The following is a 23,633-nucleotide window of genomic DNA, read 5'->3' on the forward strand; positions in this document are numbered from 1 at the left end:
GATGGAATACATTAAATACCGTAAATCCTCTAATATAGGCCGGGGCCTTTATTTCACTCAGGCACATCTTGGTCCAGGCCATTATTGGAAGGAGGCCAGAATTAGAGGCAGGCCTCTATTTCTATTTGATCAAAACAGACTAATTGTACAATGAATAAAAACGAGATTTTGTGTCTCTTTGAACCTATAAAATACTAGGTTCATGGATTTGTTAGCCCACCTTTGCCCCCCTGTGGTACTTGTATGTTACTATCACAAGTTGTTGAGGACTACCCACAAACATTTTTGGTTCTAATTATAGCCCAAGCCTGTATAAGAGTCCGGCTATTATTTACCTACTCCGACACCCAGACAGGCCATTATTAGAGACCCGGCTGCTAACGGAATACAGGCCAATATTAGAGGATTTACGGTATGCAACTGAAAGAGAGAGGATGAGGAAAGTAATTATGGAAAAAGGGAGAGAATGGAATATTATAGAAATTTTAGGGACAGGTGGAGATTTTGGTTATTGATAAAACATTGTTTTTAATTTTACATAACACAAAAATAAAAAATAGAACATAGTAGGTAGAACTATAGAGCTACATACTAATGTACAGTAGGTGGCGGTATGCACCTGTAAATTGTTTGCAAATCCCCAATCTAAAAAGGAAAATAATAATTTATTAAACAGTATGTAATGATTTCATATTTAAAGTACTTTCAGAAGTTTCAATTCTGAATATGTGCGAATTTTTCCTTTAATAACCTTTTTTGTTTTGGGGGTTTTTTGTAACAGAATTCCCTCCATAGAAAGAAAAAATAAATCAGAGCAGAAGCCTGCAGGACCATTCCGGACCAGTGGGGGGCGCTCAGGCGCGCTGGTGCCACCGGCAGAGGAAGGAAGCAGGAAGTAAAGCTGTATCCGGTCTCCGCTGTTTGTTTTTCTCTTCTCGGCACCAGAACCTTCTTCTTTCGGGTAACTATGGCCGTCAGCTCCGTCCACCTGGAGTCTGACGCCTTCCTGGTCTGCATGAACCACGCCCTGAGCACCGAGAAGGAGGAGGTGATGGGTCTGTGCATCGGGGAGGTGGAGGCCTCCCGGATCGTCCACATCCACTCGGTGATCATCCTCCGCCGCTCCGACAAGCGGAAGGACCGGGTGGAGATCTCCCCGGAGCAGCTGTCCGCCGCCTCCACCGAGGCGGAGCGGCTGGCGGACAGCACCGGCAGACCCATGCGGGTGGTGGGCTGGTACCACTCCCACCCGCACATCACCGTCTGGCCCTCCCACGTGGACGTGCGGACCCAGGCCATGTACCAGATGCTGGACCAGGGCTTCGTGGGACTCATCTTCTCCTGTTTCATCGAGGACAAGAACACCCGGACGGGCCGCGTCCTCTACACCTGCTTCCAGTCCGCGCAGGCGCAGAAGGGCTCCGAATACGAGCGCGTGGAGATACCTGTGCACGTGGTGCCCCGGGAGGCGATCGGGAAGGCGTGTCTGGAGTCCGCCGTGGAACTGCCGCGGATCCTGTGTCAGGAGGAGCAGGACACGTACCGCAGGATCCACGGGCTGGCCCACCTGGACCCGGTCACCAAGATCCACAACGGCTCGGTGTTCACCAAGAACCTGTGCAGCCAGATGTCGGCCGTGAGCGGCCCGCTGCTGCAGTGGCTGGAGGACCGGCTGCAGCACAACCGGCAGAGCGTCACGGAGCTGCAGCGGGAGAAGGAGCGGCTGCTGCGGGAGCTGGCGGCGCTGTGAGCGGCGGGCTGCTGTCCGATGATGGAGTCATCGATGCAGTGGGCGGAACTCAGAGCCCCCTGCTCCCCCTCTGTGATTACTGTAAAACCTGATGTAAATAAATGTAAATAAAAAGATTAAAGTTGATGATTTGAGTTCTTGGTCAGGGGCGGAGTTAGGAAATTTGGGGCCCTAGGCAAAGACAGACAGGGGGCCCTCATTATCTGTTCTAGGTTGTGTCCCTCTCTTCTTGTCCCTTTTCTTCTTGTTTTCCTCTCTATGTTTTGTACTCAGCTGACTTTTCATGCTGTCTCTAAAGGAATGAAAGATTTTTTCCAAGCACTAAGCTCACTTAGCTGATTGCTCCTTCCTGTGTTTCCAAAAAGGCCAAAGTAAATAACCCAGTCCTTCTTTTCACTGTAGACAAGCCATGATCTGCTTATCTGTTCTCCATTTTTCATTTGGATGAAATAATAGCTGCATGAATCATGACAGCAGACAAGATAGAGGAGAGCAGGAGGCGGGGTTACCAATCTACTCGCTCTGGAGAGCAGAGTTCGCTGCTTTTAGATGTTGTCTCCAAACCTGAATCCTGCAGAGCTTCTCAGAAAGAGAAAAGCTGCTTTTTTATTCTAGTTTTTGAGAAGGAAGTGGGTTCAGCTGCTAGTTTCCTTTCTTATTTGTGAGATAATGTAGAAATAAATTAGATGGAAAGGAGTTTGCCATCATGAACACTTTAACACCAGCAGATCTGTTCTGACCTGGACAAAGATACTCTGGATCTAAAGGTTCAGCTGATTCCCAACACTATGGGAGGCGCTGTCCATGGTTCTTAATGCAGCTGCTGGACAGTTTAGCTTGTTTAGATTTAGATGTATTTCAATTCAGTTTATTTCTATAGCTCCAATTCACATCATGTCATCTCAGGTCACTTTCCAGTTCAACCAGATCATCCAGTCAGATTGATTCAAAGTTTTCTATCTAAGGAAAACCAGCTGATTGCATCGACTCATTGACTCTTCAGCAATCCCTCACACTAAGCATGCCAGTGGAGAGGAAAAACACTGCAGTGGAGAGGAAAAACTCCCTTTGAACAGGAAGAAACCTCCAGCAGAACCAGGCTCAGTGTGAGCGGCCATCTGCTGAGGCCCACTGGGGTTCAAGGAGACAGAAGCAGACATAGAAAAAGAAGCATAGATACAAAAGGCATTTACATCCAATAATTTAATTAAACAATCTTAGTTTTTGGGAATATATAAGAATTATGCACTAATTTGTAGTAACCGATATGTTATTATATTTAAATTTGACAAACCGGATTTTCTCAACGTTCTTTTTTCCTTGGTGTGATTGGAATTGACCTGGTCAGACCAGAGCTGGGGCCTGTTTCAATAAGGAAGTTCAACCAACTCTGAGTTAGATACAAAAGGCAACTGTCAACCAGCTCCACAGGCGGCCCCGTCCAGGAAACACACAGCCAGGCAGACGAGCTCCGAGCCAGCTCCCATGTCAGAGGATGAAGAGAGCACATCCAGTTAGTCACAGTCAGAGAAACAGGACTACACTGGAAAACAGGCCAAGCTCCAACATCTAGAAACAAAGGTGTTGATGGCAGCAGCACAGCTGATATTTCTCTCCAGGATGGAGTCACAGCCAAACAGGAACAGACCAGATGAAGCTACTATGAGAAAAAGCAGAGAGAGCAGAACGTTAGAGATTGAACTAACAGATTCTGCAGAGTGGGAGAATAGAGATAGAATGAAGCAGAATGATGAAAAAGGGGTCCCTATGTCCTCCAGCAGTCTAAGCCTATAGCAGCAGAACTATAGCTCATGATAAGGACGTTACAGGGCTAAAATCGTAAAATAAATATATGCATACTAAGGAATTTATGATTAACATTAAATTTTAATAATCTAATAAAAACATTTCCTATTGAATAATAAAAATTACATTCAAAATGATAAGTAAAAAAGTAATGGAAAATGTTTAAATTAAACAGTAAATGTAGATAATTCCCTCTATATTAATAAATAAAGGTGTATTTTTTAGGGAGGTCAATGTTTGAGGTCAATGGTTGAAATGTTTGGGAACTCCTGATCTGCTTTCATTGTTTAGACTTTCTTAGATTTCTTTCTGTATATTGTAATAATTTAGTTGCTTTATTTTTCCTTAAGGTTGTTTTTAGATTTTCTAATCACATTTTTCCATGTTCTGTTATTTAAGCCGTTAGCGGTTTGCTACACTAGTTTTGGTGTGTTTACCTGTTTTTGTCAGTTGTTTTCTAGTCTTTTCTCTTGCTTATTTCAGAGTATTTCTTGGTTGATTTTGTCTTTACTTTAGTTTTAAGAAGATTTTAGTTTATATTCTTGTAAAAATGTAATTTACTGCAGTTGACTTTGTTTTTTCCAGCTGTTGAAATGGTTGGTCTGTGGTGGAAAACTGAGGAAAACCAAAGGGGGAGGCAGGAAGATAAGTTTAGGGGCCATTATGTAAAACAAAGTTTTACTAATTTAAAGGAGTTTTTATCTCCATCATTTTATGAGAAGCTACAACCAAAAGAAGTGCTGTGGTCAACAAGGAATAATCATGGATCATTATTTATACCTAAAACTAATATGTTTGCAGTGATTTAATAACTTTAGCAATAATCAGTAAAAAAATAAAAACAATAATTTTCGTCATGATCTCTGAGTGTGGGAGCAACCATTTTTGCCGAAAAATAATAACACCTCCCTCCTGCTATCTTCCAGCAGTGACGTCACGGTGCGGTAAGCCTAGCGCCATTCTCCCCGCTTTACAAGCTAAATCAATGGGAACTACTAGACACATCTGCAATCAACAACAATTATTGAAGATTTCCAGAGGACTTCACCATTGAAATTCACCAGAGCTATAGTGAAACTGACAATAACCACGTGCATGGCAGCTGGATGCTGGAATACATCGGGTAAAAGTGGAAAAAAGTGTTATTCCACCTTTCTGATTCCTGATCCTCCACGGACGGGTTGGTCGTTGGATCGCCAACTTGAAGAGGGAGGATTTGCCATCGAACTTCTGGCCAGAGAAAAAACCCGTAATATGTAGCCAACATTTGGAAGAAGAATGTTTTCAAGATGACTTGGATAATAGCGCGTTGTGACAAACACCAGATACAGCACTGGGACTTGATCAACAGCCGATACCGCACCGTGACGTCACAAACCAGTAGGTGGCAGTAGTGTTCTTTGACAAACATGGATGCCTCCAGTAAAGCACATTCACATGAAAATTACTCTTATGAAAAACACTTACCATTTATTGAACAGGATGGAATCATTTCAGATTTAAAGTTCCTTTTTCCAAAATATTTTGGCAATTTTTGAATAAAAATCTGAAATAAATTAGATTAGAGGAAAAAAATCAACGTCTCTCAATTTGTTCATTTCTAATTTTAATGAAGTAACTTTAGCTGCAGTGGATTTTTCATCTGCTGGAAAGGTGTTGGAGGCTCCTCCCTCCTGGGTCTGCCAGTGTTGGGGGGCGTGGCCATTTGAGATATCTGAAGCAGGATGGGACAGGTGTGGGGCAGCAGGTTTTCTCCTTCAGGGTCTGCTATGATTATATGTTCACCAGCTCCTGGAGCTGCTCCATCACTTCCTCTTCCATATGCTCACTCTGGTCCTGGAATTGCTCTGCATCCTGGAGAAACACGAACAGGATGTCAAAAAATGGGAACAATCGATCAAACATCTCCCCCAAAGGTTGAATCTAGGATTGTATGGGTTAGGTTTATCTCAGCAGACATCAACTGGGCTGCTGTGCAAGAATTGCTGGATCAGTGAGGGTCAGGGGTCAATCCTAACTCCACTTTGCCTGCTCTCGTACGTCGTGTGGACTACTTGTCAGTCATGATAATCAATGAGAGCAGTTCCACATCCAATTTCAATCAGTTTATTTCTATAGTGCCAATTCACAACAAGTCATCTCAAGGTTCACCAGATCATCCAGTCAGACTTATTTAAAGTTTTCTATCTAAGGAAAACCAGTTGATTCCACCGCTACTCCTTCGCACGTCAACGTCCACTTCCGTCTTCTCTGTCTGTCGCAGTAAAAACACAGAGCCGAGCTATTTTTTGCTCTGGGGCCTGTTTCAGAAAGGAGGTTAAGTGAAAACTCTGAGTTTGTTAACCCTGAAATGAGGGAAACTCTGGGTTTTCTGTTTCAGAAAGGGAGGTAAGTTAAACCTGAGAAAGCAGAGTGAGTCAAGCCCGTTTCTGAAAGAGAGGTAACTTATACTCAGAGTCAGTTACCATGGCAATTTACTCTGTGAACCTAACCTGGTCGGGAGCAGGTTTTCTTCAGAAAATCCAGAGTTTATTTTGGTCTCCTCCCCTTTTTTAAAGAGGAAGTGGTGTTTAAACACCTCATTGATTCTTTGGGGACATACAGTATTCATTGCACACATTTCAGTCACGTAGAGCGCATCAAAGGGAATGAAATGGCATGTCCTTTAATGGATGACCCTGTTTGTAAAGCCAGGTAGCTACTCTACTCCCATGATGTGCTCAAGGCTTACCTGCTTGAAGTATATTTTTATATTTCATTTTCAGCTGCTGCCATGTTCTTTTGATGCCTGCAGGATTGCACCTATCCATGAAAACTAAATTAGGTTTAATAAAATACTGTTCTTCCAGTTTCACCTCTGATATTATAACAGTTGGGTAAGTTACTCTAAAATAGTTCTTAATTACTAACTACAAATTTTATCTTCAACAAGTCTAATTAGATTAATGTAATAATTACTGTCTCTAGAAAGTATTGGTCTACTTACTAATTTGTTTTACTTACTTATTAATTACTTTCTAAATCCCAAATCAACCTCAACCACTTGAACAATACAAGGACAGACAAGAAACTGCACTTCTAATGCCTTCAAATAAACAATATTCAATTGCATGAATTAATCTTAAATTGACCAAAGTGTGTAACTAGAGGGAGAAAGTTCAAATCAAAATATACCTTTTAAAATTTGATATTAAATCCACTATTGTTTTATAGTCTTTAATTTAATTACAGTATTTATATGACTTAAGTAACTTAATTCATTACACCCAACACTGTATAAAAGTAATTAAAATGTAAACTTACGCATTGACTCGAGCAGCTATTTTCACCCAAGCTAGCTCTCTCTCCTTCGCCGCTGCAGCCGTGTTGCTCTTTTTTTTTTTTTAATACATGTTCAAATTCTGCATATGCTTGCATAAGCACATCCAGTTCTGCTGGTGAGAAATATGCACACCTTTTTTTGTCTGACGCTGTTGCCATGGTGACTCGTAATATCTGTGCTCCATTGATAATGGCTTTTTATAGTTGTGGTGCACACGCTTAACTCAGAGTCAGTCAATTTAGAGTTGATTGAACTAACTCATTTCAGCTGTTCTGAAACCCAAAACGCAGAGTTTCCAATCTCAGGATAAGTCAATTCAGAGTTCAAGTTTTAACTCAGAGTTGGTTGAACTTCCTTATTGAAACAGGCCCCAGCTCTGGTCTGACCAGGTCAATTCCAATCACACCAAGGAAAAAAGAACGTTGAGAAAATCCGGTTTGTCAAATTTAAATATAATAACATATCGGTTACTACAAATTAGTGCATAATTCTTATATATTCCCAAAAACTAAGATTGTTTAATTAAATTATTGGATGTAAATGCCTTTTGTATCTATGCTTCTTTTTCTATGTCTGCTTCTGTCTCCTTGAACCCCAGTGGGCCTCAGCAGATGGCCGCTCACACTGAGCCTGGTTCTGCTGGAGGTTTCTTCCTGTTCAAAGGGAGTTTTTCCTCTCCACTGTCGCTACAAGCATGCTTAGTGTGAGGGATTGCTGAAGAGTCAATGAGTCGATGCAATCAGCTGGTTTTCCTTAGATAGAAAACTTTGAATCAATCTGACTGGACAATCTGGTGAACTGGAAAGTGACCTGAGATGACCTGTCATTTAGGTCTTTTTAACAAAATAAAATGGAGGGCGACCTGGATGTATATCTGGATGCGCAAATGAGCTGATGGCACATGAGCAGGACTGATCGTGCTTACGGATCGGGTAGCGACAGGCTGTAGGCTTTGCTTTGCACAGACGGCCTGGAGCACAGCGGGGCGGCACGTTGACGGAGTTAGCTGATCCCACTGGCCGGTTTTAGCCGAGTCATAGCACCGAGTGGTGCCCGACTTTACACAAGAGAATAAAGTGAATGATCGTTTATCAAGGGGGCAGGATTGTTGTGGCGGAAGGTTTGCAAGCCAGTTTGGTTGTGGCCGGTTTGTCGGCAGCATCTTGCTAACCAGTTAGCATCTTAGTGCTAGCAGGTTCCCAGTGGGAAATTCCATTGGGACCAAGTAGCACTAAATTGGTGACTTAGAAACGACGCTGTCAAGGAACGCTATGGACAGAGGAAACATGCAAGAGGAGGAGAGTTTCTCCTCCGTCATCCATTTTTTATTTAGAGGAGGAAAGCGGGGACGAAGATGTTGTGGAAGAGGACGCCAGGGCGGCAGAAGCTTGGTTTGGTGTAGAAGGCTTCCAGCCGTACATGTTTGAGCCCTTGCCTCGCAACGCTGCCAGTTCTGTTAGCTCTACGCCTGCCGAAGACACAGACGTCCATCCCCGTGAACACTGGGACGCAACTCAATGGGAAAGGAAAGGATTCTGATTTCAACCGTTGCGTATATTAGCTGCGACATATGAATCAAGATGCTATGACCAAAAACATTAGATTGACAGATGACCGTTGATATATGATTGGCCAAATTTAGGTGTTCAGGCTGACGTAGAACTAACTGTCCTGGATAAGATAACGGAAAAAAAAAGTTTTAAGACAGGATTTTCTCAATTTTGGGACAATATCCTCTGATAAAGAGTACATTTATTTCCACATGTTTAAGCAAGAATGATTTGACATTTAAACATGATTTTCCTACAACTTTAATGACTCTGATCAGCCTGGGGCCAAATCTTTTAATGGATTCTAGAATCTGATTTGGAATAAATAGTTTGTGTGAGAAAATGACCTTTACCTCATGTCAGGCGTCGAATCTTAAATCCAGGTCCTTCCGCTGCTCGTTCAGGATCGTCATGCCGTAGAGACGCTCAACGTTGGTCTCCATCAATGCTGATAAAGCCTCCATTGCCTCCTCAAACTTCTCCTGGGAAGAGATTCAATCCAGCTGGTTTTAAAGGATTCTATTAATGAATAACAGGAAGGACAGTTGATGGCGAGAGGACTTACATCCCAGAGTTTCATCTCCTCGGCCTGAGCTGCTTCTAGGAGCAGCTTCTCCTGTTTGAGCTCCTCCTCCCTCCTGCACCCTGTCAGCATCTGCAGAGTTTCCACATCCACCGGTTTCCCAAACCTCCCCATCTGCAACTCGTTGCACTGCACCTCCAGCTCTGGATCAACGCAGCAATCAGAAGCAGGATATTGTGATTCAAAGGTTTAAGTTAACCCCTTCAGCCCAGAGGTCTGAAATTAAATATGTGAATTAAAGCAAGTTCTGCTCCCAAACTATCAATTGGAGATATGATTGAAAGGAGGAATATTGTTCAGGTGGAACCACTATTTAAAATGTCACCATGTCTGATTTATAAGTGATTAAACAAAGAAAAAATATTAAATATTTAGCCTTGCCATTTTTTTCCAAAAATAAACACTTCAAAGCGCATTTGAAACTCTGGATCTGGACATCTTGGCTGTAACTACAGCTAATTTGGACTGAATCAGTTTAAGCATGTTTGTTTTAGGAGGCAGTTTTGCTAGGCAGAAATCTGATTTTGGCACAATGCTAAAATAGCAAAAAAGCTTTTTTTTCCAATCCTAAATGGGATTCTGGTCAGACAAATATGCCGATTTACATTATTGGAGACCTTCTGTTGAGACAATGGCCGTTTCTCAATCTGTGTACTTGTGCGTCCTCGTGTCCTGGTGAAACGTCATCATCCTCAGCTCTAGCACTGTTCCATTTTCCTAGAACAGCAGACCGAGAACGGACAAAGTCCCCGGATGTTTTTCTGGCCACTCCCTCTTTACCCAGCATGCATCAGAGCAGACTTGTCCGTCCTGCAGACTGACAGCTGTCCCAGCATGCACTGCGGCAGCAGCAGCTTCTAGGTTAGCGCTCACTGAGCTAAGAGGATTAACTTAAAAGTTCTCTTTTCTGTTGCTGTTGCTCAATAAAAGTACATTTTAAGATCATTTGAGGCGAGAATATTATAATTTAAGCTTCAGTATATGGAACATTTACCGATTTAATGCGTAATAAAAAAAAAACTGAGAGGACCGTGGCAACCAGCGGACCTCCAAGGGTAACACCAGCCGGGGCTAACGTTAGCCCGTCTGCAGCGGCCAGGGCTAACGTTAGCCTGTCTGCAGCGGCCAGGGCTAACGTTAGCCTGTCTGCAGCAGCGGCCAAGGCTAACGTTAGCCCGTCTGCAGCGGCCAGGGCTAACGTTAGCCCGTCAGCAATGGCCAGGGCTAACGTTAGCCCGTCTGCAGCGGCCAGGGCTAACGTTAGCCCGTCTGCAGCGGCCAGGGCTAACGTTAGCCCGTCAGCAATGGCCAGGGCTAACGTTAGCCCGTCTGCAGCGGCCAGGGCTAACGTTAGCCCGTCCGAATCAGCCCTCTCTCTGCATAGCCGTGTGTTAAGTAGTTCTCCCTGAGTCCAGACTTTCCTGGCTTCTAGTCAAGAACATACTTGGCGAGGACGCGAGTCCATACTCGCGTTCTTGTGAATTGAGAAACAGCCAAAGCCTTTGCTCCTAAGATTTAGCCGTTGTTTCATTGAAATTTACCAATAATATCGCTAGACTGAATAGAAAATAAAAATACCAAAGCAAGTTAATGAACCGCATACTGGTTACATTCCCCTGCAATGGTCGCATGATGACCTCTGACCCCTCCATGGAAAGGTCTGAGCCTCCAGTTTCCAATGATGGCGGCCATTAGAGGGCGGGGCTAAAAATTAATACCTGCTGTTGCATTACTTCCACATGTCAGGTGGAATTTTAAATTTCACTTTATATGTTTACACAGCTATAAAACAAAATGTTTTTGTGAAAAAATAACTTTAAAGCCCTGTTTCAAGATGAAACACCATGTGACTGTGTTTTGGCCATTTCTGTGAATAGATAAACATGAGCGGTTGCGAGGTGGGCCTTGCAGCGGGCCCGCCGGCATTAAGATTAGGAAGCAGCGACCGATTTCACCTTTGATGCAGGCGATCATGTCCCTGCGGTCAACGATCAGCCTTTTTTGCTCCTGTTGAGCCTGATGCTGCTGATCTTTCAGCTGGATGTTCTCCACCTCCAGCGGCTGCCTGGTCCGGTCCAGCACCAACGCCTCGCTCAGATCCGAAGGTATAGAGCCATCGGACAGGAATTTAATCTGCTCCATATGTGAGGAGGCAGGTGGGGGAGAGAAGATGTAGTAATCAGTTTATTTTCACTAAACAATTCAATTCAGTTTATTTCTATAGCACCAATTCACAACACAAATCATCTCAAGGCACTTTTCAGTTCAACCAGATCAAACAGCCAAATTTTTTCAAAGTTTTCTATCTAAGGAAAACCAGTTGATTGCATCGACTCATTAAATACAGACTTTACCTTCCCAGAACTCACAGCATTTCCTTCAACTAAACAGCCCGAACTTAGAGCTGTTATGGAATTCTTACTCAGAAATCATTGGATATTTTCTTGTAACTTGGCAGCAATTTTCAGCTAAAATCCCGATTAATTAAACTTTTTCCAGGACGGTTCTTAAAGGAAAAGTTCGCTCATATTCAGAAATCAAACTTCTGAAAGTAATTAAGTGTTTTTAATTCAGAATAATTTCCATGTGAATGTGCTTTACTGGAGGCATCCATGTTTGTCAAAGAACACTACTGCCACCTACTGGTTAGTGACGTCACGGTGCGGTATCGGCTGTTGATCAAGTCCCAGTGCTGTATCTGGTGTTTGTCACAACGCGCTATTATCCAAGTCATCTTGAAAACATTCTTCTTCCAAATGTTGGCTACATATTACGGGTTTTTTCTCTGGCCAGAAGTTCGATGGCAAATCCTCCCTCTTCAAGTTGGCGATCCAACGACCAACCCGTCCGTGGAGGATCAGGAATCAGAAAGGTGGAATAACTAGCCTGATAAACCAGACTAAATGTGAGATTAAATGCGCAATTTAGTCTGGCCCCGATGAATGAGACGTCGGAAGATTGTTGATGAGAACAACCCGTTGTTTTTCAAACCATGTCTGTGGCTATTGGCCAACGCTCTGAGTAATAGGCGCGACTGACTGTGACGTAGGAAGTCCGACAGGAAGCTAGTGGGGGGGCAGAAACAAACAGCCTGTCGTTAAAACCTGTCGTTTTTATTTATTTATTTTATTTATTTTTTTATTCTTTATTTTGCAAAATGTAATATGTTGTAAATATGTACGAACTTCCTATGGTTTGGCTGCTACCTTGGCCAGGTCTCTCTTGAAAAAGAGATTGTGAATCTCAATGGGACTTCCTGGTTAAATAACATAAATAAAAAATAAAACGGCGAAAACGTCCTTCTCAAAAATGAATGAGCGTAGAGCCTCTTCCAAGTCTAATCCTTCCTAAACTGATTCCAAAGTTGAGTCAAAACTCAGCATCATAGCCAGCGGTCCTTCACACATGACTATGCCGAGAGAGGGCTGCTGCAGACGGGCTAACGTTAGCCCTGGCTGCCGTTAGCCTCGGAGCTCCGCTGGTTGCCGCAGTCCTCTCAACTTCGGAAATCGTTTTTTTAATTACGCATTAAATTGGTAAATGGACCATATATTGGCGCTTTAAGTATAATATTGATCTTAAAACTTACTTTTATTGAACAAAAGCACCTGAAAGAGAACTTTTAACTTTTAACCGAGCGCTCCATTGAAAGCTGCTGCTGCTGCAGTGCATCATGCTACTGTTCAATAGTCGTTGCCATCTTCCTGTTTAGTTTGCTCCAGTAGTAGACCAAAACTCGCAGGCAAAAATTATTATGGCCGATCGCGGGTGGAGCAAGTTTACTAGAATATGAGATAACTCTTTTTTTTTTTCACTTTTACCCGATGTATTCCAGCATCCAGCTGCCATGCACGTGGGCATTGTCAGTTTCACTATAGCTCTGGTGAATTTCAATGGTGAAGTCCTCTGGAAATCTTCAATAATTGTTGTTGATTGCAGATGTGTCTAGTAGTTCCCATTGATTTAGCTTGTAAAGCGGGGAGAATGGCGCTAGGCTTACCGCACCGTGACGTCACTGCTGGAAGATAGCAGGAGGGAGGGGCTACTATATTTGGGCAAAAATGGCCGCTCCCAGACTCAGTGATATCAACAAAAATAGCTTTTTTTTTTTTTTTACTGATTAAATTCATTAAATCAACTCAAACGTATTAGTTTTAGGTATAAATAATGATCCACTGATTATTACATGCGTTATGCAGAAGTTATGCTGTCGTTGGACTTAAGTTCTGGACTCGTTCTGAATACTCTAAGCGGTACCCAATTAATAATCAGCGGGTCCGAATAAAGAAAATCATCAACCAGTAAAGGTCTAGAGACATTTTTAATTATAATCTGTTACTTTAAACAAAATTTAACACTGAAATAAAATGAGGTTTTTATGCATCCATGTTATACATTGAATTGAAATATTTATATATAAATATATATATATATATATATATATATATATATATATATATATATATATATATATATATATATATATATATATATATATATATATATATATATATATATAAATATATATATATATATATATATATATATATATATATATATATATATATATATATATATTGTCAAATTAAGAATTATAGTAACAACAGATCGGTAACTACAAATTAGAGCATAATTCTTATATATTTAAAAAAACTAACACAGTTTATGTAAAAGATTGGATGCAAACTATTCGCACATCTGCTGGATGCTGATGGGGATTTTTTTAATCTGTCATATTAAATTAAGAGTTAATTTCTGCATGTTTAGCTCCTATGAATTTAATGATAATATGGCGCACGCTCTTCTCGAGCTCCGAAGCAATCCTGGAGGCTGTAGGCTTCGCTCTATGCAGGAGGTCTGGAGCGCTGCGGGGGGAAGCGGAGGATGTGGGATTTCGCAGTAACAGAAGCGGCACAAGGGACGTTTAGACACTGTTGTCAGACAACAAGCAGTAATTTATAAATGTATTAAATCAGGTTGGGTCCGGATTAGCCAGCAGGCGGTCTGCTCTATGTGTACGCCCAAAATTTAAAAAATACATAGAAAGTTCAGCGTATGTCAGCATTCAGGAGATCCTGTAATGTCAGGCATACGCTGGATAAATCATCAAGGCGTGACGGGGACTTTAGCAGAGCTCTGTAGTCGGGATGCACGATATTGGGATTTTGGCCGATATCCAATATGCCGATATTTTAAAACTCATGTAGCCGATAACCGATATCGATACCGATGTTAAAGCTGGACAAAAATAAGTAGTCATTGAAAATAGCAGTTTTGTTATCCATTTCTGACACTTTGAAAAATAATAAACTCAAATATATTTTCATATGCTGATATCAAATAAATTTTTAAAAACGCGGTATCGATCTATTTTACTTTCAAAATCTGGTGAAATTTAATTGTTCTGTTACAAACTCTCGTGATATTTTGCAAATTCTTGTGAGATTTTGTTAGTAAAATAGATCGATACCGCGTCAATATATCAACATATAAAAATATGGCAACATTTGGTGAATTTTCGGGGGATTTCGTAGCATAACGATGACATATAGCAATATTTCATTAGTAAAAGAGATTGATATGGTGTTTTTAAATGGCAATATATCAGCATATGATGATATTGGGATATTTTAATGGATCAATATTTTTTCCCTCGTCTTTAGAAGTTTTTAAGTCTGTAAAAAAGAAGTTTTTGAGGAAGAATAAGAAGTAGTATTTATTTTTATTTTTTTTAGACTTTAGAAACTCAGAAGCTGATCAAATATCTGGTTAAATATCGGTGGGGGGGCCGATGTCCGATATTCAGTTCTAAGGCCGATACCGATAGGGGGCCGATTATATCGTGCATCCCTACTCCAGTGTGTATGTTTTGCTATTGTAATAAAATATAATTTTATCCAAATACATACTTATATATTGCATGTAAAAATGTACTATTGATCACATTTACCTTTATAAGATCTATTGAGAGGGTTAAATCCCTATATATGGTGAAAATCTAAAGATTTTCTTTACATTTCTATTCTTTTTTTTTTATTTAATATTTTTAGTCTACTAAGTGGTGCTGAAAGTTTAATCTGAAACGTTTCAGATTTATTCTTCATTTGATTATGCTAAAAATTATAATTTTTTTTGTAATTTTTAGTGGTGAGTAAATCTTGATAATTTACTCACCATTTAGAGCCTAACACATATTTTGAAATATAAAACCTTGTCTCTTCCTCCTGGCACTAATTATCTGACCTGAGAGTTTCATATGTGACCCTCTGTTCTTGTTAAAACATAATTTTTATTATGAAGCATACACATATAGTTAAAACTAATAAAATACTAAGCTGAAGGATTAAATGTGCCATAGTGAAGGAGTGGTTTTGCTGTAGCACCATGGACAGCTCCAATAGTTCCACTGCAGCAGGCTGCTGAGGCCTGTGGAGTCGTGGTCTGTGTACTGATAAGCTTGCCCTGGATCACAGATGCCTTGACTCCTACTGGCCCTTCATCTAGTGGGAAATGGGCCCAGTATTTTTTTCTTTTTTTGGATCAATGACACATTAACAAGGGAAGTACATTTTGGCAATGTGGGCACACAATCTATTCAGTTTTATCATCTCATATACAGTATCTAAACATTCAGAAAATACAGACCCAATCCCATTAAAAGCCTCAGTACCCAAAATGGATAGGCCAGTTCAGGGCTGCATATTGTTTATGACTTAATTTTAGAAATGTCTCAATTAATGTTGATTTAAGATTTAGATTTCCGATACCGATAGGGGCCGATTATATCCTGCATCCCTACTCTGTAGAGATCGACTCCATGCATGTAGAAAAAAAGGGAAACATCTAGAAGTAGCAGGACCTCTGGCCTCCTTTGACAAACTCTGCATGCTTGTCAAAATGAAGCATGGTGGTTGCAGCATCATGCTGTGGGAGGGTGGAGCCTTTCAGAGCTGAGCTTTAAAGCCGCAGCAAACTATAAACATAGCAGAATTTTATAGATCAGGCATCAGTGTGGACAGGTTCTGCTGTCAAAGGAAGGATGATAGAAACATCTGAAAACAGCTCGTGTTCATTCATCCATTTTGGACGCTCACCTGTTTCAGTTTTAAAGGAACCATCATATCCAGGTCTTTGATTTTCTGCTTCTTCTCATTGCCGAGTAATTCCAGTCTGTCTGCCCCCTCCTGCCGTTGCCTCTTTATCTCACTGGCCTGTAAGTATCGGTAGGAAAAAGCCCAAACGAACGGCGGGACGTGAGGGAGACGATCAGCAAAGGGTCACAGCTGCAAACACTGAGGACTGACCTTCCGCATTAGAAGGTTGGTCTCCTTCTTCAGAGCAGCAGCGGCCCTTTCCTCCTCTGCCAGCTGCTGCTTCACGTCCAGGAGGCGCTGACGCAGTTGCAGCGTGTTTTCAAACAGCTGCAGATTGCAGCCTGAGGAACAGAAGGAGGAGGATGCAGCTTCTTTCAAAAGAGTTGAAAAAGTCTGGAAGATTTCACCTGCTGACCTTTAGGACAAAGGCCGTCATCCATAGAGTCGCTGTCATCGTCATCATCATCATCATCATCGCCATAATCACCCCAGTCACTATCGTCATCTTCATCATTTTCTTCTTCTACAAGGAAACCAAGGTTAGAAAGGACTCCTGATCAAAAGGAATCCCACAGGATTTGCTCCTTCCCACCTCCTTCATCTCCCTCCTTCTCCTCCTCTTTTTGGACCTTCTTTCTGAAGACTGAGATCAGGAAATCTCGGAAGAGGTGAGCCTCGCCCAGGGAGGCCTTAAATTCTGACGTCAGAGCCTCCTTTGTCTCCTTTAGCTTGGTGATCCTGCTCCTCTTCAGCTCAAGCAGCTCCTTGTTCTCCTCCAGCTTAGGCTGAGAGGAAGCAGAGACAGGAAGGATGAGGCTGGCAGTTAGTGACACCCTCCCCCCAGATTCAATCGAACCTGTAAAGCTCAACAAACCAAAGAACGACGAGGTTCTATGAAACAAAGAGCCAAATATTCCCAGTTTGAGTCTCGATACCAACTGGATGGTTAGTGACTTTCATGGAGTCCCGACCCACAGCTTAGTTAGTCGATAGAGCTGCTGTAAGTTCATTTAAATAGGAGTTAGTTGCTTATTCCAAAAAGTTAAAGTTAAAAAAACAAACTGGACTTTGTGTTTCAGGTTTGAAGATGGTTTGCTTCCCATCCAGGAAGTTTTCTCAACTGAAAATGTTGAGTTCCAGGGTTTTATAGAGAAGCCCAACAAAGCCTTGTAATGGCTCAGAAAACATGTACATTGAAACTGGAAAACCAGCTCCACGCCTTAAAAATGGGAGTGGTTGAGTGCGTTATTGGCAATACCTGATACTGGCCTATTCCTCTGAAAAGGAATAGGCCAGTATCGCAGCTCCAACCCGCTTTAAAGGCGATGATAGTGGGAAGAAATCAACTCTATCGCTGCATTGTAGGTTTTTGAAAGCTGTTTAAGGTTGGCGGCTTCCTTCACGCCTCTTTCAAACCATCTATCTTCTTTGTCCAAAATGAGAACATTCTGGTCCTCAAAAGAATTTCCTTTGTCCATAAGGTGTAGACTAGAGACTGACATGGGAGTGGATTTTCACTCCTGTCCCGTCCCACTCCAGCAGAAAAAAATTGTGTCCCGTCCCGATCCCGGGCCAGAGTAGAAATCTAAACCCTGTCCCATCCCACTCCTGGTGAAATTACTCCCACTCCCATCCCGCTCCCATTCAGAATGACTCCCGCTCCTGCACCACTGCCATTCTTGATGTCTTCAATAAGATTTCTGCCAATACATTGAATCTGAATTTCTATGAAGGGTCAGTTAAGTTCCTGTTTCTAACTGTAGTAACTGTTGGTCCCTCCATTGTTGTTTTTGAGCGCAGGTGAAAAACTCAGAGCAGAAGCACTGTTGGTTTTTGGGTCATGTAGTTTTTTTGACTCGCATTATAGTGTAGGCTTCAAGTAAAAAACTACAAAATGGCGGCACCAGTACTGAATTTTTTTCTTTCTATTTTATTTTATTTTTTGGCATCGATCCTAGTTTTTTTTTTAGTTAATATTGGTCTGCTCCCGCTCCCGTCAATGTTTAATCCTGTACCGTCCCAATCACGTGATCGTTACTGATACTGACTCCCATCCCACGGGAATCCCACGGGAATTCCCGAAAAAATGTCAGTCTCTAGTGTAGATGAACCGCTAAGTACTACTGCATAAAGTCTGGAACTCAATAGCCTCGTGAGACCATCCTGATCTCACAAGCTTTCAAGGTTTCACTCGCAGATCAGTCTGGAGACTCTCCGTTGAAGAAAATTTGGAGCCGTTCACCAAACGAACGTCCAATCAGCGTTGGCTTTGAGGCGGGTTGAGGTGTGACGCAACGAGAAGCGCGACAGTTCAGTCTAAAGAACATGGCGGCTTCAGCCGATGAAACTAGCGTTAGCGAGGCTATCGAGCAAGTTTTATGGGAATTACAGAGTATTTCTTCACTGAAAGAAGAGCAAAACACTGCTCTGGAGGCTTTTCTCAGAGGAAAAGATGTTTTTGCTCTTCTCCCGACTGGTTTCGGCAAGAGTAGCCTGGCTGTTAGTACGTCATATGCTTCGTTGATCTGATTGGTTTATTTGGCCCGTCTATCACCAACATAGGCCAATCAGCTAACCAGTATTTTCGCCCCTTCCCAAAATTACTTCAACGGAAGGTTTCCAGATGGATATGTGGAGCAAATCCATCTGGCGGAGTCAGGTTAGGAACTCAACACTATTTCTGTTTGTTTTTATTGAAAAAGCTTCCTGGATGGAAGAAAAACGTCTTCAAACTTGGAAACAAAGTCCAGTGGATTGATTTTAACTTTTTTGAAATAACCTGTAAATAATGCATGCTGAATATGTTCACATGTGTATCTTTTTTTTTTTTTTATATGATGAATATATGTGTTTTGTGTTCACTTTTTCACATTTATATGAGCTTTACTTTATATAAGGAGAAATAACACACAGACTAAAGGTAGACTCTAACTTTTGCAAATGAAATGATTAAATTACGACCAAAAATAAGGGGGATTTTAGTCAAAAAGACTACAGTAAAACTAAAACCTGAAAGGCTGCCTAAACAACACTGTCTTTGGGTTGCAGTGCTTTCCAGCAACAACCCGAGTCTTTCAGAGCAGAAAATCTGCTTTTTTATTACTTTGAGATCTAATTCTACAGGCTTAGCAGTTTTTATTATTATTCATATTGCAGTGTAACTAATAACCCATATTTCTGTGAGACAACATATTCTTTGCTATTTTAGATTTTAATACAGCTATTTGAGTAAATAGTTATAATAATATTATAATGAAGCATCTCAGCATATCTGGTTCTGTCCAGGGTTCTGAAATGCAGCATCTTTTCTTTCAGAGAACCTTAACTGGACCAGATCTTTCACAGGTCTGCTGGTCAGGACCTCTTATATGAAGTTCTGTTTTATAACTTGGTCCTACGAACTAAAACCAGTAAAAACATAAATCTGTTTCACCGTGAGGTTGTTCTCCTCCTGAGTGAAACTGTTGATTTTCTCCTGCAGCGTTTTTTCCTCCTCCTGAAGCGGCTGGAGAAGCCGTCTCTCCTGGAGGAGCATGAGCAGCTGCAGGTCGGTCCATTTCAGCCAGTTGTCCAGATGCAGCTTGTGGCAAAGCAGCTGAAGCAGCTCCTCCTCAAATCGGCCAACCAAGATCTCCATCTGAAGATACACACAGAGATCCATTTATGGGTCCTGTGTTTTCCTCTGATTAAAGATGAGATCTTTAAGGATCAGGACCTGCTGGATCAGAGCGTTCTGTTCAACCAGCAGCTGGACGTCCTCCTCCTCCTGCTGCTCCTCCTCCAGCTCAGTCAGCTCCTCCTGGGTCTCCTGATCATCTCTGGCTTCTGCAGCAACCGTAGAGCTGCGCTCTTCTTCTCTCACGTTGTCCTTCTCCTCCTTTAGCTTCGTTTCTCTCTGCAGCTCCTCCAATGAATCCAAATAGTCTTCCTGCTCCCCCTGATCCGCACACTCCATTCTGTTTAACCAGAGAAAAATAAAGCCTGAATGATGCCTGAATCAGCTGATGGAGCTGAGTCCCTGATTGGTGGAATAAAGGTTGGAATGGAGATAGCAAGGTCAGCTACTGTTAGCCCAATTATATTTCTAAGCAATTAATCCGTCAATAATTTTTTTAATTTAATCCATTAATAATCGGATAGCAAACGGTCCCTTAAAGAAGATTTTATTACAGAATTAAAATAGGTGAAGCTACATTTTTTCCACTTCAGGAGATCTGAATAGAGCATATTGACAGACGAAAGAATCTTTTTGTATCATTTTTTACATTTCTGGTATAATTTCTGCTCTAAGTGGTTTGATCTTTCAGCTAAAGTCGTGTTTTTGGGTCTGTAAACTCCAGTTAACAATTAATTGTTTCAGCACTAGTCAGGGCCCTTCCAGGAGGACCAAAGTTTCCCTTTGGCGAGCGCCCTTATGTGGTCTTTCCTATTTGACCATAAAAAAAAGGAGCCACCTTTAAACTCTGAATACTCCCTGTACTAAAATGAAAAATTGTATGCCATGTTTTTGGGATGTACAGCTTTGTACGCACTCATTTTCTTTAGAAACTTTGCTCAAAGCATGGAGCAAAGCATGGAGTTGGAAAAATTTAACCTTTGCTGCTGGACGCGCCTCATCAACCAATGAGAGAAGCTGATCTGGGAGCTGGCAGGGAGTCAGACGCAGCACTGCTGATGCACAGCGCTATGATCACTCCTCTGAAACAGTTTATTAACGCCTAAATTAAACTAAGATGTAGAAACCTGCCGGCAGAATATGTTGGCTTTTATTATCCTGCTGCCTGCAGTTTGTAGCACAGACCTGAAAAACGCTAACATCTACTTCCAGCCGCCACCAACAGGAGGGGAAAACCCCCAAGAGGCGAGCGGGCCTGAGGCAGCTGCTGCTGGGGATTCCCAGTGACAGCGCAGCGCCGGTATGTGGGGGTCTGAGCGGCTCCCACAGAGAAATAATCTTTGAAGGCAGGATGGTAATCTGGATGAACTGACTGCACAGACCATGTTTTCAGGAGGACTTTCTCACTTCAACAGAGATTCTAACTACTTTTTACCCGCTGATCACAGCTAATATAGCAAAGCTGCTCTCTGGCATTGAACACAGGAGCAGCAGAAGCATCTGGACTCACTTTACTGGACATCTGACCAAAATGTGGACAGGCATCATGTTAGGAATCCAGTTTGTGTGGGTTGTGCTTTTGTTTGTCTTCCCTCCACCACCAGGTGGCGCCTGGTTCTCGTTGGCCTCCTCACACACCTGCGGACGGTTACCTCATTAATGGAGGACTCTTAAGCTGCTGACTGCCACTACTTCGACGCCAGAGTGTTTGCCAGTTTTGGGTACTCTAGCCAACAGAGATGGCAAAAGTACTCACTTTCCGTACTTGAGTAAAAGTACAGATACTTGTGTTAAAAAATACTCTGGTAAAAGTGGAAGTACTGATTAAACTTCTTTACTCAAGTAAAAGTAACAAAGTACAGGCTTGTAAATGTACTTAAAGTATAAAAGTAAAAGTAGAAACCACTTTTTTCATGCCGTTGCCTACATTTTAAATGGATGTCTGCCAATAGGACTAGATCTCCGTTGTGTTCATTTGCAATCATCTCGTCGTCCATGCTACTATGCTAACGCCACCGCCACCAAGCTGCAATGATTTGCCGCCAATGAATACCGCCGAATCTGTCGATTCATCTTGTAGTGGTGCGTCAAATGCAACGTAGATTCCCATCCAATTAGATTGAATTTGGTATTGATGACGTGAAAAATAATAACGGTAACTCCATTGAAATGATTCAAAACTAAAGTAACGAGCCAATTTTTAAAAATGTAAGGAGTAGAAAGTACAGATATTTGTGTAAAAATGTAAGGAGTAGAAGTAAAAAGTCGCCATAAAAATAAGTAGTAAAGTAAAAATATCAGAAAAATCTACTTGAGTACAGTAACGAAGTATTTGTACTTCGTTATTTCCCATCTCTGCTAGCCAAGCTGAGTTTTGCTGAGTCAAACTGAGTTTTTGTCAACCTGAGTTTTAACGTTGCTGTTTTTGTCTTTGCCTCTCGGCAGGAAGTCATCCTGCAAACTGGATGTTTTGGACCTTCTCTCCCCTGGAAGGACTCTCCGAGCACCAAATGCTTCTCTCTGAGCAGGGGATTCATCTCCACGAAAACCCGTTCAAGTACCGCAGGAAATCTAAGTGGCAGTCAGCTCCTCCGTTCACCAAGGAAAAAACCCAATCTGGGTAAACCCTGTCCGCCCTCCAATGAGCAAGACATTCACTGGAGCAACCCACACCGACTGGATTCAACAAGAGACCCCTTTTTTCTGGAAGCGTGAGTCGGCAACCTTAATCCCCTTCTTCAAATCAGACACTAATTTCCCACTGAGCCTGAACTAACCGCAGAATCTTCCCCTTCACTTTTCAGTTCCGGTTCCACAGTGTTCAGAGCAGCACTGGACTCATCTCATTCGCTCTCAATAAAACCTGCTAAACTTTTCCCTGGTCTCTGTGTTTGGTTTTCTGCATGTGGGTCAGAGCTTTGGATAAAATCAGGACACATCAGAAATGAAGCAGCAGAAGCTTCTTTGATGGTGTCCGGTGTGAACGTAGCATTAGACTTTCTGGTTGTTTGAATTAACCTTTGAAACATAACATTGTAGCTAAAAATGATCTTATTGTCAGGGTTCGTGTGTGTGATTGAGGGCGAGTGATGCATCTCTGCCAGAGAGGATCTTTTGGGAGAACCTGGGTCGCCTACACAGGTGAAGATAATCTTTCTCATCAGAGTGTTGGGCTTTAAAGAGCAGCAGAGCGTTCAGTCAGGGCTGCTTTCTTGTGTTGTAGATGTTGTTCCATTGCTTTCTAGTCTCTTGCTCCCCTCAAGTATTTTCTAGTGTTGCGCCGATGCCATTTTTTTGGCCCCGATACCCGATACCTGATACCTGGCTGTGCAGTATCGGCCGATACCGATACCATAATAATGTAAAATAATTGCCATCATGGCTTTGTCAAGCTGCTGCCTACCTTTGTGAAGCAGGAACAAATCTAATACAAAGTGAATCCAGTAGAACTTTTTATTGCCTACCAGGAGTGGGTGACAATAGTTGAAGAAACCTATGGCTCTCAAAATGATATCGGTGCCCTATTTGTTGGTACTCGCCGATACCGATACCACCATTTTAGGGCAGTATCGGGGCCCCGTCCGATACTGATATCGGTATCGGTGCAACACTAGTATTTTCCCTGACTTTTAATTTTTTTCAGTATTTTGGGATTTTGGATTTTTGCCTCCGTTCCCCTTGGACTTTCATTAAATCATCCAAACTCATCCGTGCCAACTCCTCACTGCATTTGGGTCCTCAAAGCCGCCACACAACCAAATATCTTTATGAATTTTCAACCTCTGGTCAAGCTCACATACTTCCCCTAATCAGGACCTAAGTAGTCTTGGAACAAAGACCAAAAGTTAGATACATTCCACCACGAAATGCAGGAAATAGCGTTTCAGAGTCTAACTTTCTAAATTTTTCCAG

The 23,633-nt window shown here is 42.0% G+C and overlaps 2 protein-coding genes across 2 annotated transcripts in view; one reads left to right on the forward strand and one right to left on the reverse strand.

Annotated features, from left to right (window-relative positions):
• Positions 1–857: 857 nt before the first annotated feature.
• brcc3 (BRCA1/BRCA2-containing complex, subunit 3) lies at positions 858–1,876 on the forward strand. The gene has a single exon (XM_038274735.1). The coding sequence runs from the start codon at positions 968–970 to the stop codon at positions 1,748–1,750; it is 783 nt and encodes a 260-aa protein (XP_038130663.1). The 5' UTR covers positions 858–967; the 3' UTR covers positions 1,751–1,876.
• A 3,255-nt stretch (positions 1,877–5,131) lies between these two features.
• Positions 5,132–23,633, reverse strand: part of LOC119776361 (cilia- and flagella-associated protein 44) — a 45,530-nt gene continuing 27,028 nt past the window's right edge. The window contains exons 25-34 of the mRNA XM_038274740.1: positions 19,821–20,061; positions 19,539–19,742; positions 16,698–16,890; positions 16,521–16,628; positions 16,316–16,446; positions 16,106–16,222; positions 10,967–11,144; positions 8,994–9,154; positions 8,782–8,910; positions 5,132–5,410 (exon numbers count right to left, since the gene is read on the reverse strand). Of these exons, the coding sequence (XP_038130668.1) occupies positions 8,788–8,910; positions 8,994–9,154; positions 10,967–11,144; positions 16,106–16,222; positions 16,316–16,446; positions 16,521–16,628; positions 16,698–16,890; positions 19,539–19,742; positions 19,821–20,061 (1,456 nt within the window). The 3' untranslated portion in view covers positions 5,132–5,410; positions 8,782–8,787. The remainder of the gene's footprint in view (positions 5,411–8,781; positions 8,911–8,993; positions 9,155–10,966; positions 11,145–16,105; positions 16,223–16,315; positions 16,447–16,520; positions 16,629–16,697; positions 16,891–19,538; positions 19,743–19,820; positions 20,062–23,633) is intronic.

The sequence above is a fragment of the Cyprinodon tularosa genome, unplaced genomic scaffold (genome assembly GCF_016077235.1).
Source record: "Cyprinodon tularosa strain WSP-4 unplaced genomic scaffold, ASM1607723v1 ctg928, whole genome shotgun sequence".
Classification (NCBI taxonomy): Eukaryota; Metazoa; Chordata; class Actinopteri; order Cyprinodontiformes; family Cyprinodontidae; genus Cyprinodon; species Cyprinodon tularosa.